Below are 18632 nucleotides of genomic sequence, written 5' to 3' on the forward strand. Positions count from 1 at the left end.
ATGTTATGTCTCATGTTGTCCTTAAACATTTAGTTATGTAACCTAAGCGTCATGTTTTCCCCGATATGCTCTACAGCACATTCAGTAAGTGGTGACCATGGCACAGGCTAGGAATCCATTGAGGTCCTAAGCTCCAAAAGACTGATGTATGACTTCTGATGCTCTGATCTGCTCTCTTTTCCACAGTCTGATATGAAATGAACCAGATCTTTATTAAGTTCAGTCAGTGCTTCACACACTCCCTGTTCCCACTGCCACACCCAATGCAAACACTAGACTCTGCCATTCTGGTAGTGATTCATACACTGAAAGGCATGTGTGATTACTTGTGTGTTTCTCTGTAATGTGCTTGTATTTTGTAGTTGATGTGTGATACATGAAGTTAGTGTTTGCACTGAACTGATAATAACCCATGTTCTCATTTTGTCTCAATAGCCAGAGGCAATAGATGCATCACCTTTTATTCATCCTCCCCATTTAGGTTTCCATTGTAACCATCAAACTTGCCCCAGTCATAATCCGTGTTTAACTGGAGAGGCAGTGCCTCTGTTCGGTTGTCTAGTCCTGCTGCTTTCAGCATGCAACTGGCACATTGACTCAGCTGAGAGGGAGGAAGGCGAGAGCCGGTCGGACTATCAGGGAATGTTTGCATGTCATTTATTGGCTGGGGGTCGGTCACCACAGCGTTAACTATGTGAGGGGCAATGACAGCCCTGCTAGGCATGCGTCTGTTTCTCAGGACTGAATAGCGGACAGCCAACAACCCCCAGCCATCCTCTCTCCACAACTGAGGACTGGAGATGTCTGGAATGAGATCCACGGCTAAATTAGATCCGGTGAACTAGGGTTGGCATGCCCGAGGGATCGGAAGGCATTTGAGGCCTGCACAGTCCTTCTCCAGTGACTTTCGCCTCATTTATCACCTGATTTTTACAGGGCCCTCCATAATTACTGGCTACCTGTGATGCTTATCTCATGTTACATAACAACACAACATACAGGGCCCTCCATAATTACTGGCTTCCTATGGTGCTTATCTGGTGTTACTTAACAGCACAACATACAGGGCCCTCCATAATTACTGGCTTCCTATGGTGCTTATCTGGTGTTAACAGCACAACATACAGGGCCCTCCATAATTACTTGCTTCCTATGGTGCTTATCTGTTGTTACATAACAGCACAGCATACCGTGCCATCTAATTTTTGGGACTGTGAAGTATTTTTGTTTTTGTTTTGGCTCTGAAATCGATGACTGGGGTTGAAGTGCTGACTGTCAGCTTTAATTTGAGGGTATTTTCATCCATATCAGGTTAATCGTTTAGACATGACAGCACATTTTGTACATAGTCCTCCCATTTTAGGGGACCAAAAGTATTGAGACAAATTCACTAAAGTGGCTGATTTTAATAGGAATACAGATGAAAATCTGTTTCCCTTCCATTTGGGACTTTATTTATTTATTGTACTGATAAACAACTTTTTTTTTCTTTTTTTTAAAGTGCGTGCTCTCTCTAACCAGTAATGATGTCATTCACGAGGCAAGATGGTGGCAGCCCAGTCAGTTCCCTGAGGCAATAGATCATATTTGGTAGAGATGTGAGAGACCAATTTTTAAAAAAGTGAACTAATACAGTTTTGGTGGCAACCTGCTTTGAAAACCGCATATTTAGCATTAGCACAAAGTACTAGGGTAGTGAATTGATGATAGCTTCAGCTGTAAGCTAGCAAGAAAAATTTGCCTACAAAGCTGGAAGCTACCGGTATCATCTTGCATCGTAAAGTGTTCTAGCCTGTAAGGAAATTGTTTTGTGAACAGTAATACGTTTAAACATTTCTACATGCCGTGTGGCATTCTTCAAGTGTGTTAAACTTCTGTGCATCATGAGTGGGGAGCTAACATGATGTAGCCCAGACTTCCAGTGCAGGCTACGTGCTTTTGTGCTGTAAGGGGGGCATCCGCTGTGCTGATACAGTTGAGCCGTGCGGCACATTTGACAGAACTACCGAAAGTAACACATTCTAGTACCAAACGGGTTTTCATGTTCTAGTATTTTCGGCAGTGGTGTAAAACTACTTTACAGTAATAATAAGTCGTTCTGGGGGGTATCTGTACTTTACTATTTATGTTTTTAACTTTTACTACACTACATTCCTAAAGAAAATAATGTACTTTTTACTCCATACATTGTCCCGTACACCTAAAAGTACTAATTACATGATGACAGGAAAATGGTCCAATTCACACACTTATCAAGAGACATCCCTGGTCATCCCTACAGCCTCTGATCTGGCGGACTCACTAAACACATGCTTTGTTTGTAAATTATGTCTGTGTTGTGCCCCTGGCTATCCGCCAATTTAAAAAATAATAATAATAACCTTTTGTGCCGTTTGATTAATATAAGGAATTTGAAATGGTTTATACTTTTACTCAAGTAGGATCAGCATAGTTGGGCCTAACTTACAGAAGGATCCGCGTACTACATAGCCTAATTATTCTGAAACATTCCATGGATTTGAGTGGAATGAATGTAGGAAAAATACCTACACACAAACGGGGAAATCGTGCTGGAGCCAGGGAACAACAGTTACAGCTGGGGAAGACACGCAGTCAGAAACCTGTTTGGCCAGTTAACTTCCCACCCAACCAAACTGACTCGGGTGTCACACAGCTGCACCTGCAGCTCGGTTTCGCAGCAGCCATTCTGCCATTGGCTCGTACTCCCATGATAAGGTTGAGCCCCCCCCCCGATGTCTTTTGTACCTCTGCTCTGTTCAACATGTTTTTTGTTGACCACAGAGCTGGAAAAGATCCCAAAGGGTTCTGTTGACATAGCCTACGTGTTTAGCCCCAGTAGATCTAATTCAACTGATTTTACCAACAGAAAGATGTAGCAAAATACCAGTCTCAACATGGTAGAACCCTTGAGGCTGTTGATTTGCATAACTTATAAGCTGTTAAACTAAAAGTTGTTAAATGTATAGAACGTTCTTCCTGTATAATGTTTTGCTGACTGAGTGTGTTTAGAAATCAGAGGGTTTGAATGTTTGTGAAAAGTAAACTGGCTCCCGCTTTGCTTCTGCAATGTGTTTTGAGTCCATCAAATGTATTGCTTTGATCCACAAAACAACCATGAAATGAATGTCCTAATCAAAATTACCTGTAGTTTTTTTTTTTTTTGCTGTGGATATGATGTTGTCATGTCAGAGCGGAGGCAGTTTGCTGAAATATATAAATTTAGCCATTGAATTTGTTGGCCCAGGTTGGCTTTGGTTAGCATGTAGCTGAATCCATTTTCTGACATCTACTACTTATCACATTTCCCCAGGCAGCAGCAGGGTTTGTGTGAATGCAAGCTCATCACATTCCTCTTATTGTGGGTGAAGCGCAGGGCCAGGAGGAGGGACGTTAAGGGGGTCGGAGGGGGTGTGTGTAGTCTTTGGTGAGTGCTGTGCTGGAGAGGGTTGCAGAATTCAGGGAAATTTCAATACATTCCCTTGTTTCCCAAAAATCCTGGTTGGAGTATTCTGGATTTTCTGCTTCCCTTCTGATTCCAGGAATCCTACAACTGGGATTTCGGGAAAACCCAGGGAATTTATTAAAAGTTCCCATAATTTTGCAACCCTGGTGCTGCATGACGCCAGGGAGAGGGGGAGGTTTGAGGTTGAGTCGCAGGCAGGGATTGACTGTTTGAACAGTGAGTTTCCTGAAAGTTGTTCTTTGACAGGAAATTTGAGCTTGGGGACTAGGAGGGAGAGGATGGGAGCTGCACCACAAAGGTGTGAGGCTATAAATAACCACTAAACACAGCAGTGGGTGTTTGAGGCCCCAGGCTCTGCCCTACTCTACAGTAACACTGGAAATGTGACACCAGCACTATGGCACAATGACTCTGTTACAATTACTCACTTAGATGAGCTAGCACAGATGAGGTAGCTGTAACTCCTTGGTCGAAGTACTGGAGGCGTTTCTGTGAATTTCCTCTAGATCCCATGTTTTTGTTGACCTAGCTAGTCTAGACACATGATGTCAATTTAACTTTGATATTATTACTGTTTATGAACTATTATTCAGCAGGATACGGAACATAGACAAGACACTGAGTCGTTGCCAGACTCGTGATTTATTTTCCCCAAAGGAATAAATGTATTTATACAGCATGTCGATTTTAGTCTCTGCATTAACTTGGTACTACTTTCATGCAATCCTTACCTTTCTCAGTGAAATATGAGTAGCTTAATGCTGAACCACCTGCAGTAGATCTTATTTCAGTCTGTCATACAGTTGTGTTCAGTATAATAATAGCATCTGTCTCCCGCCTGCCTTTCCTTGCTCCCCTCTCTCTTTCTCTTTCTCCCACCAGAATAACGTGCCAGAGTGGCGTGTGCAGGGGGATTCCCCTGCAGGCCTGTTCAACCTGCAGGGAGAGGAGGAACCCTTCTCGTGGCCAGGGCCTAAGACACTCCGTCTTCGACGCACCTCTCAAGGCTTTGGCTTCACTCTGCGCCACTTCATTGTCTACCCACCCGAGTCAGCCGTGCACCCGTACCCCTTCCCGGTAAGCACCACATTCAGGGTTACATGAATATCCCAAAGCCCTTCCATTTAGTTTATTGAATTTTGCTGTAGTATGTGCATAATCAAAAATCTGCATAAAATCAATATGTGCATTTTCCCACCTTACGTGTTTCTATCAAATTGACCTGTTGCGGCTCAAAGGCTGTGCTTGATGACCTAGTGCACATGAAACAAACTTTTGCTGTTAAATTCCCATGTACCAAATAAAAAATAAATAATACAAGTTTAAATGTGTTTCCATCACATTTTCAAATGTGCGTTATATTGAGAATGTGCCCACTCTGGTCTTGGCTAGAGGTCAACAGATTAATCGGAAGATTAATCGGAATGGCCGATTTAATTAGGGCCGATTTCAGGTTTTCATAACAATCGTAAATCGTTATTTTTGGACACGGATTTGGCTGAATTTATTATAATTTTTTTTACACCTTTATTTAAATATGCAAGTCGGTTAAGAACAAATTCTTATTTTAAATGACGGTCTAGGAACGGTGGGTTAACTGCTTTGTTCAGGGCCAGAACGACAGATTTTTACCTTGACGGCAATTCAATCTTGCAACCTTACGGTCAACTAGTCCAGCGCTCTAACCACCTGCTTTACATTGCGCTTCACGAGGAGCCTGCCTGTAACGCGAATGCAGTAGGAAGCCAAGGTAAGTTGCTAGCTAGCATTAAACTTATCTTATAAAAAACAATCAATCAATCATTAACTACACATGGTTGATGATATTACTAGTTTATATAGCGTGTCCTGCGTTGCATATAATTGATGCGGTGCGCATTCGTAAAAAAGGACTCTCGTTGCTCCAACGTGTACCTAACCATAAACATCAATGCCTTTCTTAAAATCAATACACAAGTATATATTTTTAAACCTGCATATTTAGTTAATATTGCCCGCTAACATACATTTATTTTAACTAGGGAAAATGTGTCACTTCTCTTGCAACAGAGTCAGGGTATATGCAGCAGTTTGGGCCGCCTGGCTCATTGCAAACTGTGTGAAGACTATTTCTAACAAAGACAGCCAACTTCGCCAAACGGGGGATTATTTAACAAAAGCGCATTTGCGAAAAAAGCACAATCGTTGCACGACTGTAGCTAATCATAAACATCAATGCCTTTCTTAAAGTAGTATATATTATATTAAGTATATATTTTTAAACCTGCATATTTAACTAAAAGAAATCCAGATTAGCAGGCAATATTAACCAGGTGAAATTGTGTCACTTCTCTTGCGTTCATTGCACGCAGAGTCAGGATAAATGCAACAGTTTGGGCCGCCTGGCTCGTTGCGAACTAATTTGCCAGAATTTTATGTAATTATGACATAACATTGAAGGCTGTGCAATGTAACAGGAATATTTAGACTTATTGATGCCACCCGTTAGATAAAATACGGAACGGTTCCGTATTTCACTGAAAGAATAAATGTTTTGTTTTCGAAATCAAATCAAATGAAATTTTATTTGTCACATACACATGGTTAGCAGATGTTAATGCGAGTGTAGCGAAATGCTTGTGCTTCTAGTTCCGACAATGCAGTAATAACGAGCAAGTAATCTAACTAACAATTCCAAAAAAAACTACTGTCATACACAGTGTAAGGGGATAAAGAATATGTACATAAGGATATATGAATGAGTGATGGTACAGAGCAGCATAGGCAAGATACAGTAGATGATATCGAGTACAGTATATACATATGAGATGAGTATGTAAACAAAGTGGCATAGTTAAAGTGGCTAGTGATACATGTATTACATAAGGATGCAGTCGATGATATAGAGTACAGTATCAACGTATGCATATGAGATGAATAATGTAGGGTAAGTAACATTATATAAGGTAGCATTGTTTAAAGTGGCTAGTGATATATTTATCATTTCCCATCAATTCCCATGATTAAAGTGGCTGGAGTAGAGTCAGTGTCATTGACAGTGTGTTGGCAGTAGCCACTCAATGTTAGTGGTGGCTGTTTAACAGTCTGATGGCCTTGAGATAGAAGCTGTTTTTCAGTCTCTCGGTCCCAGCTTTGATGCACCTGTACTGACCTCGCCTTCTGGATGGCAGCGGGGTGAACAGGCAGTGGCTCGGGTGGTTGATGTCCTTGATGATCTTTATGGCCTTCCTGTAGCATCGGGTGGTGTAGGTGTCCTGGAGGGCAGGTAGTTTGCCCCCGGTGATGCGTTGTGCAGACCTCACTACCCTCTGGAGAGCCTTACGGTTGAGGGCGGTGCAGTTGCCATACCAGGCGGTGATACAGCCCGCCAGGATGCTCTCGATTGTGCATCTGTAGAAGTTTGTGAGTGCTTTTGGTGACAAGCCGAATTTCTTCAGCCTCCTGAGGTTGAAGAGGCGCTGCTGCGCCTTCCTCACGATGCTGTCTGTGTGAGTGGACCAATTCAGTTTGTCTGTGATGTGTATGCCGAGGAACTTAAAACTTGCTACCCTCTCCACTACTGTTCCATCGATGTGGATGGGGGGGTGTTCCCTCTGCTGTTTCCTGAAGTCCACAATCATCTCCTTAGTTTTGTTGACGTTGAGTGTGAGGTTATTTTCCTGACACCACACTCCGAGGGCCCTCACCTCCTCCCTGTAGGCCGTCTCGTCGTTGTTGGTAATCAAGCCTACCACTGTTGTGTCGTCCGCAAACTTGATGATTGAGTTGGATCAGTGGCTCGGGTGGTTGATGTGGTTGATGTCCTTGATGATCTTTATGGCCTTCCTGTAACATCAGGTGGTGTAGGTGTCCTGGAGGGCAGGTAGTTTGCCCCCGGTGATGCGTTGTGCAGACCGCACTACCCTCTGGAGAGCCTTACGGTTGTGGGCGGAGCAGTTGCCGTACCAGGCGGTGATACAGCCCGCCAGGATGCTCTCGATTGTGCATCTGTAGAAGTTTGTGAGTGCTTTTGGTGACAAGCCGAATTTCTTCAGCCTCCTGAGGTTGAAGAGGCGCTGCTGCGCCTTCTTCACGATGCTGTCTGTGTGAGTGGACCAATTCAGTTTGTCTGTGATGTGTATGCCGAGGAACTTAAAACTTGCTACCCTCTCCACTGCTGTTCCATCGATGTGGATAGGGGGGTGTTCCCTCTGCTGTTTCCTGAAGTCCACAATCATCTCATTAGTTTTGTTGACGTTGAGTGTGAGGTTATTTTCCTGACACCACACTCCGAGGGCCCTCACCTCCTCCCTGTAGGCCGTCTCGTCGTTGTTGGTAATCAAGCCTACCACTGTTGTGTCGTCCGCAAACTTGATGATTGAGTTGGAGGCGTGCGTGGCCACGCAGTCGTGGGTGAACAGGGAGTACAGGAGAGGGCTCAGAACGCACCCTTGTGGGGCCCCAGTGTTGAGGATCAGCGGGGTGGAGATGTTGTTGCCTACCCTCACCACCTGGGGGTGGCCCGTCAGGAAGTCCAGTACCCAGTTGCACAGGGCGGGGTCGAGACCCAGGGTCTCGAGCTTGATGACGAGCTTGGAGGGTACTATGGTGTTGAATGCCGAGCTGATAGTTTCCTGATTCGACCAAATTAATGACCTAAGGCTCGTATTTCTGTGTGTTGTTATGTTATAATTAAGTCTATGATTTGATAGAGCAGTCTGACTGAGCGATGGTAGGCACCAGCAGGCTCGTAAGCATTCATTCAAACAGCACTTTCGTGCATTTTTCCAGCAGCTCTTCGCAGTGCTTCAAGCATTGCGCTGTTTATGACTTCAAGCCTATCAACTCCCGAGATTAGGCTGGTGTAACCGATGTGAAATGGTTAGCGGGGTGCGCGCTAATAGCGTTTCAAACGTCACTCGCTCTGAGACTTGGAGTAGTTGTTCCCCTTGCTCTGCAAGGGCCGTGGCTTTTGTGGAGCGATGGGTAACACTGCTTCGAGGGTGGCTGTTGTCGGTGTGTTCCTGATTTGAGCCCAGGTAGGAGTGAGGAGAGGGACGGAAGCTATACTGTTACACTGGCAAGAACATCCAATAGTCAAAGGTATATGAAATACAAATCGTATAGAGAAATATTCCTAGAATTCCTATAATAACTACAACCTAAAACTTCTTACCTGGGAATATTGAAGACTCATGTTAAAAGGAACCGTCAGCTTTCATATGTTCTCATGTTCTGAGCAAGGATCTTAAACGTAGCTTTCTTACATGGCACATATTGCACTTTTACTTTCTTCTCCAACACTTTGTTGCATTATTTAAACCAAATTGAACATGTTTCATTATTTATTTGAGGCTAAATTGATTTTATTGATTTATATTAAGTTCAAATAAGTGTTCATTCAGTATTGTTGTAATTGTCATTATTACAAATACATTTTTAAAAGTCGTCCGATTTAATTGGTATCAGCCTTTTTTTTGGGTCCTCCAATAATCGGTATCGGCGTTGACCTCTAGTCTTGGCACATGCTCTCTAGCCAACAGCTCGCAGATACAGTGCGGGTAGGATATCCTTCATCTCTCAAACTCAGCTCGGGACCTCGAAGCTAGTTCTACTGCATATTTTTCATTGTTTCCCTCTAATCAGGGACTGATTTTAGACCTCGAACACCAGGTGTGTGTGCAGTTAACTATCAGGTAGAAAAGAAAACAAGCAGGCTCCGGACCTCGTAGGGTAAGAGTTGAATACCTCTTACCCCACATGAGATTATTATGGACAAAATAGCGAGATTATTTAGATTTGTCAAAAAGCAGACAGGCATCGATCGTCTTGTATCCAGAATAAGACCCTCAATATTTACAGGAAAGGAGTATCAAGCTCATCACCGTGCACTTTCACCACCCTGTGAAGTTCATCATAATTTATTTAATCTGTAGCCTAATAATCGGCATGCTTTCCCGAGCCGTAGTGGGAGGACCACACAACATGTCATCGCGTGTCCAAGTTTACTTCGATATGATGATTTTTATATCAATATTTGTGCATTAAGGCATTTCCATTGTCATTTCTTGCATAATATATTTTACAGACACAAGATCCCACCTTGTCTTGCATATTTTGTTTAGTCAACATTTGTCAAGTTTACTGACAAATTAGCTGTTTCCATCAGGCCTGTCGTGACATTTTATAACCAACATGTATTTTACTCGCATAAAAAGGTAGGATGGAAACATGGTTAATGTGGAAGTTGCAACAAAAGAGTGTGTAATTCCCCAACCAGAATTTCCATAGAGTAAAACGAATTGATCCCTCTAAGCAACTTTATGACCCCTCTTAACTCAGAAACCATCATTGCTGTTGGCAAATAACATTTATCTTGTCTTTTTACAGGAGGAAGAGCATGGCCGCAGAGGTAAGCTGAATGAATCTACCTTGCACACATTTCCTTCCTCCTCTGTCTGTCCTTCAGTACTGCATCGTCAATCTGCCTCCCACTTTGTATGATTTTTCCATCTGTTGACGTAGCTCTTTTACTTCCTTGTTATGCACATGGAACAAGGTAGCTGTTGTGTTAAGGTGACCTTTGAGAGGCCTGACTGAAACGGCTTGGCCAGCATCACCACCTGTTACTGTCCTCAACTGACCTTTATCCAACTGCACTTTGTTGTCACTGCACAACAAAAAGTTGCCCAAAGCCCTTGTTTTTAGGTTTGTGCATTTTTCCTGTGTTTGTAGGTATGTGCACTTGTGCATTGGTGTTTTTGTTACTTTTAGGAAATTAGTCCTGTTGAAAAAAATGTTGTTACCCCTGATCCATTTCACCACACATCAGTTACCCAAGGTTTTTTGTGTGTGTGTGTGGGAGCATGCAGGTGTTTGTTTTTATAGCACACTACTTCTGTTAAATAAAGCTCGCCATCTCAAATGTTTTGCATGTTTTTATCCAATCATGTCCACACTCTGAGGAATCAGTTTGGCCTGTGGTTTGCTGTTCCACTGTGTCTCCTCCTCTAAACACTGCTGTGGTAGTAGGAGTGTGTTTTAGATCTCCCCGTGGATTGTTTGTGTGTTTGGTAACACTTTACTTGACACCCAGCGTCGTAACACATTGTGACACGGTCTTAATCATGTCATGTCTTAACAGCTGACATAACTTGTCATAATATGGTCAGAACCAATGTTCCCTCTAAGCTGCGGGCGCGCAGTAGACCCTCACAGCTCTCCCAGGACTGCCATGCAGAAATATCAGCCCACAGAGCGAAGGACGAGATTGAACTTCACTCAACTTTCTAGAGCAGTGTTTTTTTTTTTTACCGTTTCATGTGTCTGAAGTAGGGATGCACGCTATCGGTGAACATATCGGAATCAGCCGATATTAGCTAAATATGGCAACATCGGTATCGGCCCAATGTCTAGTTTAACACCGATGTGCAAAACCGGTGTCAAAGCTGACGTGCATATCAATATAATGTAGGTACATGACGTAATGATGCCACGTAAAATATTGCGCTACACGTGCAACACAGCATTCCTAACCTAGCCCACAATGTCTGCTGTGTGGATTGAGCAGTCAACAAGACAAGCAGTCATTTGAGAGACTAAGAAGATTTCAGCTAGACAACTTCAAGGCGAAATCCATTAACGCCAAGATGTTCATTGTTCTTGTCAATCAACCGTTCTCTGTCGTGGGGGATGTTGGCTTTCGCGACTGGTCGAGCACTGGTACACACTACCAGGTGTGCTATTTTTCAGATATTGCCCTACTGGTATTAACTTCAAGACATACTATGGAACCCTGTTATGGTCTTTGCCTGTCAAAAAAGATGCACATCAAATAACACTATTTGACGCGTTAATTAAGCTTTAAATTTGACACGTCAAATAACACAGTTCTCTTATAGAATGTTGTGTGTTTTGAATTTGCACGTGCAAGCCAAGCACCACCACTACTATCAGTAGCACTGTCAAACCTGTGCAAAAATGTCTGAGAACGCCACGAACGATGTGTTTACAATGCCTCGTTCGTAAGAAAGCATTATTTGTTCAACCGCAACTTCTGGGGTAGCTAGCTAGCATCAATACAATCAGCCTGAAAACAACGATTAGAAGAAACTGCAATCATTTTCATTATTCTTAGCAATGATTTAGGAGTCCTTCTGAGTAAGTATTAGCTAGGTAGCCACTTGTTGTTCGCCTATTGAAATGTAATTATTCATGAGAAAAAATAGCTAGCCAGCTACTTAACTCTGTTGCCCAAAGCCAACTAGCTTCATCTGGCTAGTGAGGCTCGACCGCTCTGGGTTATGTGATGTGAAGCTAGCCACAATAAGGATTAGGCACAATAGTGACATTTGCGGTTTGCCTTCAAAATAAAAGCACCCCTTTGAAAGTGATGCAGAAGGTTGCAATTGGTGGAATCATGCCATATTTAAACTAGATAATGTTAAACAAGGTTGGAATGTGAAGCAATGAAATGGTGTATCAGTCTACTCGGTGGACACACAGAACACAACTGTGAAGAGTTTACGCAAATATTAGCGTTGTAGCTCTTTTTGCAGGACTGTGACTTTGTGAAATCACCTCCCCAGTCAGCCTGTTGTGTGTATTGACATTCATATTGCGCTGTACAGCTTTACCTAAGGATTGGGGATCAATGAAATGGGGTTCAATGAAATGGGGTATCAGTCTACTCAATACCCAATATATTTTTTTCACAACATCCTCCTCAAGAGTTATCATACTCCAAGACATCCACTCAGTATTGTTTTTCCTCAAGAATAGTGTTCAATACACATAGGTTGACAATAAATGTGGCTCAATTCAGTTGTTTCAGAGTCCCGCAATAAGAGCTACAATGCTAATGTTCTCTGGGTGTCACTGAGTAGACTGATACCCCATGTCATTGATCTACAATCCATAGGTAAGGCTGTACAGTGAAATAAGTATACCCACAATGCAATTCTAAAGTATAATACATCCAGTGTGATTTCAACATGTTTTTGTCAAATTAACAAATTGCCTTTTGTTGATTTTATGTAACATTCCAACCTCGTTTAGCATGATCTATTCATTTATGGCATAATTCTCTCTACCATTTGTATTCGTTTGCGTCACTGTCATTGACATGCTTTTATTTTGAAGGCTAACTGCAAAGTCCACTATTGTGGCTAATTCTTATTGTGGTTAGCTTCACATAGATGAGTCCGACCACCATTAATCAAATAAGAACTGTCTTGTAAATTAGGGTCATTTTAGATGACACACAGCTATATAGTTAACTAGCTAACAACTATAGCTACTGAAAAATATTGTCGTTTTGGGGGAAGAACATTGTTTGCATCCATGGGCTAGCTAGCTTTTTTTTTTAATGACCAGCTCTGTAGGTGCGCGAGAACTTTACCAGCATCATAGCATACGTATCGATGAATAGTTGTGACATGAAATACGAGTGATTGATCTCACTAATGTGTAATAACTATGTAAAAAATGTATGAAAGCGTTATATTTTGTGATGTGCCGTCATATTCACATTCTGATTGGTCAACAAGCTTATTTGGCATGTCAAATAGTGTTGTTTGACGTATCTTTCTTGACACGCAAAGACCCAAACGGCGTTCCATAGAAATCCTGGTTGAGAATGAAACGACTTAACAAATGAACAACAAAATAGCACAGCAAGTAAGTGAAAGAAAATAGGTTTTGATGATGTTTTACTGGTAATGGGGACATACGTAAATGCAAACAAAATCACTTTTTTGTTTGTGTGTGTAACCTTTTTTAACTAGGCACGTCAGTTAAGAACAAATTCGTATTTACAATGACGGACTACCCAGGCCAAACCCGGTCGACGCTGGGCCAATTGTGTGCCGCCCTATGGGACTCCCAATCACGGCCGGATGTGATACAGCCTGGATTCGAACCAGGGACTGTAGTGATGCCTCTTGCACTGAGATGAGGTGCCTTAGACTGCTGCGAGTGTGTGTGTGTGTGTGTTAACTATTTAACTGTACTTTAATGCTTAAAAGGCCGCAATTTGTTTTTGTTATATCAGGTATCAGGGTTTTTTTTGGCAAGAGAAATATTGGTATCGGCCACATGTCAAATCGGTGCATCACTAGTTTGAAGGCACAAACTCTCTTTCCTCCATACCCAGAGAGCAAATCAAGTGCACAATAGGCCTACCGCTGGCCAATCGAATGGCTCAGGTGACAGTGTCTGCAGTAACATAGCAGGCATAAAAGAAAGCTTCAGCAAAGTTGATATTGAGAAACGGTCAATGAATATGGCAGAGAGATGCTGTTTTTATGAGTGAGTTCATGTTTATTCTACACTTGTCCACCCAGCGCTACAACCAAGCACTGAATGAGTAGGAAAGTATATCTATAGGTTTATGTTATTGTTAGTGGCTTGGGTCTTTTTTTAGTATTGAGGAATATTTCACTTTCTCTGTTCATAGAAGTAACAAATAGGCAGAAATAATGCGGTGCGACTTGAGTTTCGTCATCAGTTGGAAAACTGTCCCTTTTTTGGCAGTGTCAGCGTACCCTCAATCTGCTGCTCACTCCCTCCACTGAGACTGACCATCAGATGCAGACACCATCAGCCCAGTAAAATATAAAGCTTATGATTTAAATGCTCACTCATCCGTGCCTTACAACAACGGATCTATTACCAGGTGTGATCATATAGCCAACCTCTATTTTTTTTTTTTTTTTACAAAAACAAACTATGCAACAGATTTTGTTATAGGCAGAACGCATCGGAGTAGGATTCTATTCCAATGACACGCACTACTGTACTCTACACAGACCGGTGCGGCATAAACAAACAGAGCTTCAGTAGGCCTATATGTAAATAGACTATTGCCATATATGGATCTGTGCCATTTACTTAGACCTGGACTGTGTTTACAGCAGGAGATGCGTTTGTTTTGAGATCAAAGTGAGAGCTGCATGTAGCCATGTGTGCACATTTTGTTCATATCCTTTGCCACTTGGTGAGTTATTAGATCATTTGTAGATCATTTGTAGTCTGCAATAGGGGAGCGATTGCTTCCTTCAAGAGCACAACATATACATCCTTGAAAAGCAAGTCAGGTAAAGAGCTTTTTTTTTTCTTAAAGGGGTAATGTTGTAGTTTTAAGGCAGGCTTGAATAAGCTAAATAGCCAATAGGCATACTTTGTCCCATTCTCTGTAATAAAGTTATGGGAATAATAATGCATTTTCTATTTTGTGAAGTGGTTTCTTGCATCAAACACAACTTTTTCAGTCACCTCCTTGTCTGAAGGACAAGTGGATAACCAGGTTAATGTCAAGCTCTGCATGTAATGTGCAAGTTCCTCCTTTTATCTTCTACTTTTTTTATCCTCTCTGCTCTCCTCTGCTCCACTCTGTCCCTCTGGCATCCCTACCTCACTCCTGGGATTCTGCCTCTTCTCTGTCCAGTAAAGCAAGCCATACACTTGTAATAAAAATGATAGCTGAAGCTTTTAAAGAGTTAACTGACTAAAAAAAGTGTAATTTAGTTCGGGCTGATTTGACTTTAGCAATCTAAGTTAACATTACCTGACACTCTTGTCCCTGCTCCCCCTTTCTCTTTCGCTGCTCTGGATGGAAATATTTCAGTAAACTCAATAAACTTCTATAAATCAAAGTCGAAGACTGATAAATATAGCCATCTTGCTTGCACTTGATACAGTTCCAAACAAACTAGCTCGCTAACTTGCTAGACTAGTAACGTTAGTTAACCATGTTTCTATCAACAACATAGTTGTGGATATTGGATAGCTAATTGCCGTTACAATTGTGGCAGCAATATTATAGATCTAAATGACATTAGTAGAGTTTTTAGGTTATAGCTAGCTAATGTAGTTAAGTAGTTGGTTAGCTAACGTTAATCAAGCAAGCAAACAAACTGATGTACAGATCATCTATTTACCAATAAAAGCAAATGTGATTTACACTTTTTTGAAACTATGTTTGGTAGAAATGGGATGTTTTCTTTTTGTGTGGCGCCAATGATTCTGCCGTGGAGCGCCACACATAAATGAACGCAGAGGAAACACTGTTGGTAGTTTTTAAATCTACCTGCCACAGTGGCCGGTGGACTTTAAAAGTACATTTTATGCCCTGGTAGTGAAAACAAACTCTGATGCTCACAAACTGGCTTGGCTCGGCTGTGCTACCACTCAGGGGGTGCAATTTCACAATTGGATTGTGATACATCTCCAGCACATCTAAAAACCAAAGTTGCGCCCCTGCTACCACTACAGGTTAGCTATAAACAATGTTACTGCATTAAAAATCATGTAGCTCAGAGAGGGAGAGGGGCAGATCTTAAATCACTACTTTCAATTTTGCATTCGTCTTGTGTGCTTGTTTGTTTGCATTAGTCTGTGTGCTTGTTTCTGATGTCACGTAGGTTACGTCTTCAATCTGTCATATTACAGTATAATGTATAGGTGGCATATAATATTCCCAGATACGTGAATGTGTGGTGTGACTGTGTCTATGGAGACTAGTTTGCTGACTCTGGGTTATCCCAGGACTGCCATTGTGAATGAGAGGGAATCTCTTTGTTTACCATGTGGAGGCTGAAACAGGGCGCGTTCGACATTGTAGCGGAATTTAAAGGCGAGTCGAGACTGACTAACCTTGCATCATAAATAACTACTCTATATTATTTGTAGTTCAGTCACTCACAATTTACCCATGATACATTGCAGTTTTGATGCTCTCAAACACAGCCAAAGCCTTCATGAACATGCCTACTGCTGTGAACCCGGTGTTGCATCATTGGAGTCTCCTGCCCTGACTGAGTGGTGGATAACACATGTCTCTGTTGCACCCTCTACTGGCTATTCCATTTCATTTGACTTAATGCATTCCATGATTCCCTGGTGGGAACAACTTGAGATTGTTCTAATAAAAAACAGTATGAAGAGGAAATTAAATGAAAAGGACTGGGGTCAAGATGATTTACAAATGATTTACACTGTCTGGGACTGACTGAGCTCATGTTAGTGTTGGAAATGGTCTCATCAGCAGTCACTGAGTTACTGCTAGTATCAAATCACTTTATACTTTTATTATCAAGCAGTAGGGTTGTTATGGTATGCTGTGGTTCTACCATTTGCCACAAGAGGGAGCCTGGTAACACTGATGTTGTTGGGAGGTGAGGTTCCTGTTGCGTCATACATAACACATTCATATGTGATTGTGAGCAACAATAGGTTGTATTTGTTTTAACATGCTGTCCAGGTGATTGTGGTGCAGGTATAGCATGCATAGCCTTGTCTTGCATAGCTCTTCTAAGAAAGGTTCAGTGGCTCAGCTCTAAGGTGAGGAAAATCAGATATGTGAACCTGTTATAACTGTTTACAGATGTGTCCCTCTCAATCTGTCAAACACCCACAGGGAGAAGGAGAGAGCAGTGAGTGGGTGCTCCGTGGTGTATCAAACACCCACTCCCATCTTTTTCAATCACTTTTTTTCTCTCTCTCTCTCGTTCTCCCTATCAATCTCTTGCTTCTCTCAATCGCTATCAAAAACATATCACTAATGTGTTTATTTTGTATTGAAAAACCTGTATGGCAAATGATGTTGCTGCCACCGTCAGTGCTTACCAATGATACTTCATGCTTACCATTTGAGTATGGTTACATGCACACAATAATACGATTATTGTGAATAGTCAGATTAATATAATAGTTCCCTTAAAGCGTTTACATGCTTTGCAAGAATAACGATTTCATTTCCCTAATAATTCTGTTTACATGGCCTTAGGGCTGTCCCCGACAAAAACAAAATATTGGTCGACCAAGAGTCATCTGTTCTTTTAGACCAATCGATTAGTCCAAATTGATTAAAACACATAGGATATACAGACACATCCTATGTGTTTTAATAAAATCAACTTTATGCACTGAGCTGGTCTGATGCTTTAAGCTCACTGTTTGATTAAATAATTAAGACACACAAATGACAAGAGGGAGTCCAAACGTAATTGATTTGATTGTACCTGGCAGGGCTCAGACTTGCTGCGCTGTGTTTAAAAAAGAAAATTGCAGCGAGTGGCGGTGTGACTAGTATCTGTTGTCTCGCTCTCCTCCCTGCTGCCGTGACCACCACAGAACATCAACAGTGTTTATCATGCTGTCCGTGTTGCTGAAGCTGCATCATAATTACAGGCATTTCTGACTGAAAAGTTGTTACCGAAGTACCTCATTAGTTTAGGAATAACATTCCCTATTCCCTGAAATACAGCATATCATACTCGCATCAATAAATTGGTTATAACAAACTCTGGACACCATAACAGGAAAATGGTTGCAGAGGGTGTGACCAAACTAAAAACGGAGGAATATTTACTGGTTGCTCAGGAGGTAAAGAGAAAGTCCGATGTGTGAAATCAGTTTGACTAGTTGTGAAAAATACTGGAGCTCAAGAAAGTTGCTTCCATCTGGCCACTCTACCACAAAAGCCTGATTTGGGGGAGTCCTGCAAAGATGGTTGTCCTTCTGGAAGGTTTTCTCATCTCCACAGGAGAACTCTGGAGATCTGTCAGAATGACCATCAGGTTCAAAGGGTCTGAATACTTTCCGAATGAGCTGTAGATAAGTGTGCCTTTCCAAATAATGTCCAATCAATTGAATTTACCACAGGTGGACCAATCAGGTTGTAGAAACATCTTAAGGATGATCAATGGAAACCAGATGTACCTGAGCTCAATTTAATTTGCAAATATTTCTAAAAACCCTGTTTTCACTTTGTCCTTTATGGGGTATTGTGTGTAGATTGATGAGGGGAATAAAACATTTAAAACATTTTAGAATAAGGCTGTAACATAACAAAATGTGGGAAAAGGGAAGGGGTCTATATAATTTCCGAATGCACTAAATAGTATTTAAATCTAGGCTTAAGTTAAGGTAGTAAGACTAAACAGGATACGCTCTTAGACTTACAGCTCGAAGGCAGCTATACTAAGACTACTAATGATAATGACATGACTTATTATAATGATGATCGTAATAATGAGATCACGAAAAAGGAGGGTTATTATCATATGTTTTTACAGAAAATCTGGAACAGTGTAAACACTAAATAAATGATAAATAATACCAGAGAGGCTGTTCTAACAAAGTTTTTAAAAAGTGTGAAGCCTTTTAT

The 18632-nt window shown here is 41.6% G+C and overlaps 1 protein-coding gene across 4 annotated transcripts in view; it reads left to right on the forward strand.

Moving 5' to 3' along the window:
• Positions 1 to 18632, forward strand: part of LOC112260545 (rho GTPase-activating protein 21) — a 68275-nt gene that overhangs the window by 9806 nt on the left and 39837 nt on the right. For all 4 annotated transcript variants that reach the window (XM_042328803.1, XM_042328804.1, XM_042328805.1 and 1 more), the window contains 2 exons: positions 4367 to 4561; positions 9854 to 9875. In XM_042328803.1, coding sequence (XP_042184737.1) covers positions 4367 to 4561; positions 9854 to 9875 — 217 coding nt within the window. The remainder of the gene's footprint in view (positions 1 to 4366; positions 4562 to 9853; positions 9876 to 18632) is intronic.

Source organism: Oncorhynchus tshawytscha, linkage group LG10 (genome assembly GCF_018296145.1).
Source record: "Oncorhynchus tshawytscha isolate Ot180627B linkage group LG10, Otsh_v2.0, whole genome shotgun sequence".
NCBI classification, from domain to species: Eukaryota; Metazoa; Chordata; class Actinopteri; order Salmoniformes; family Salmonidae; genus Oncorhynchus; species Oncorhynchus tshawytscha.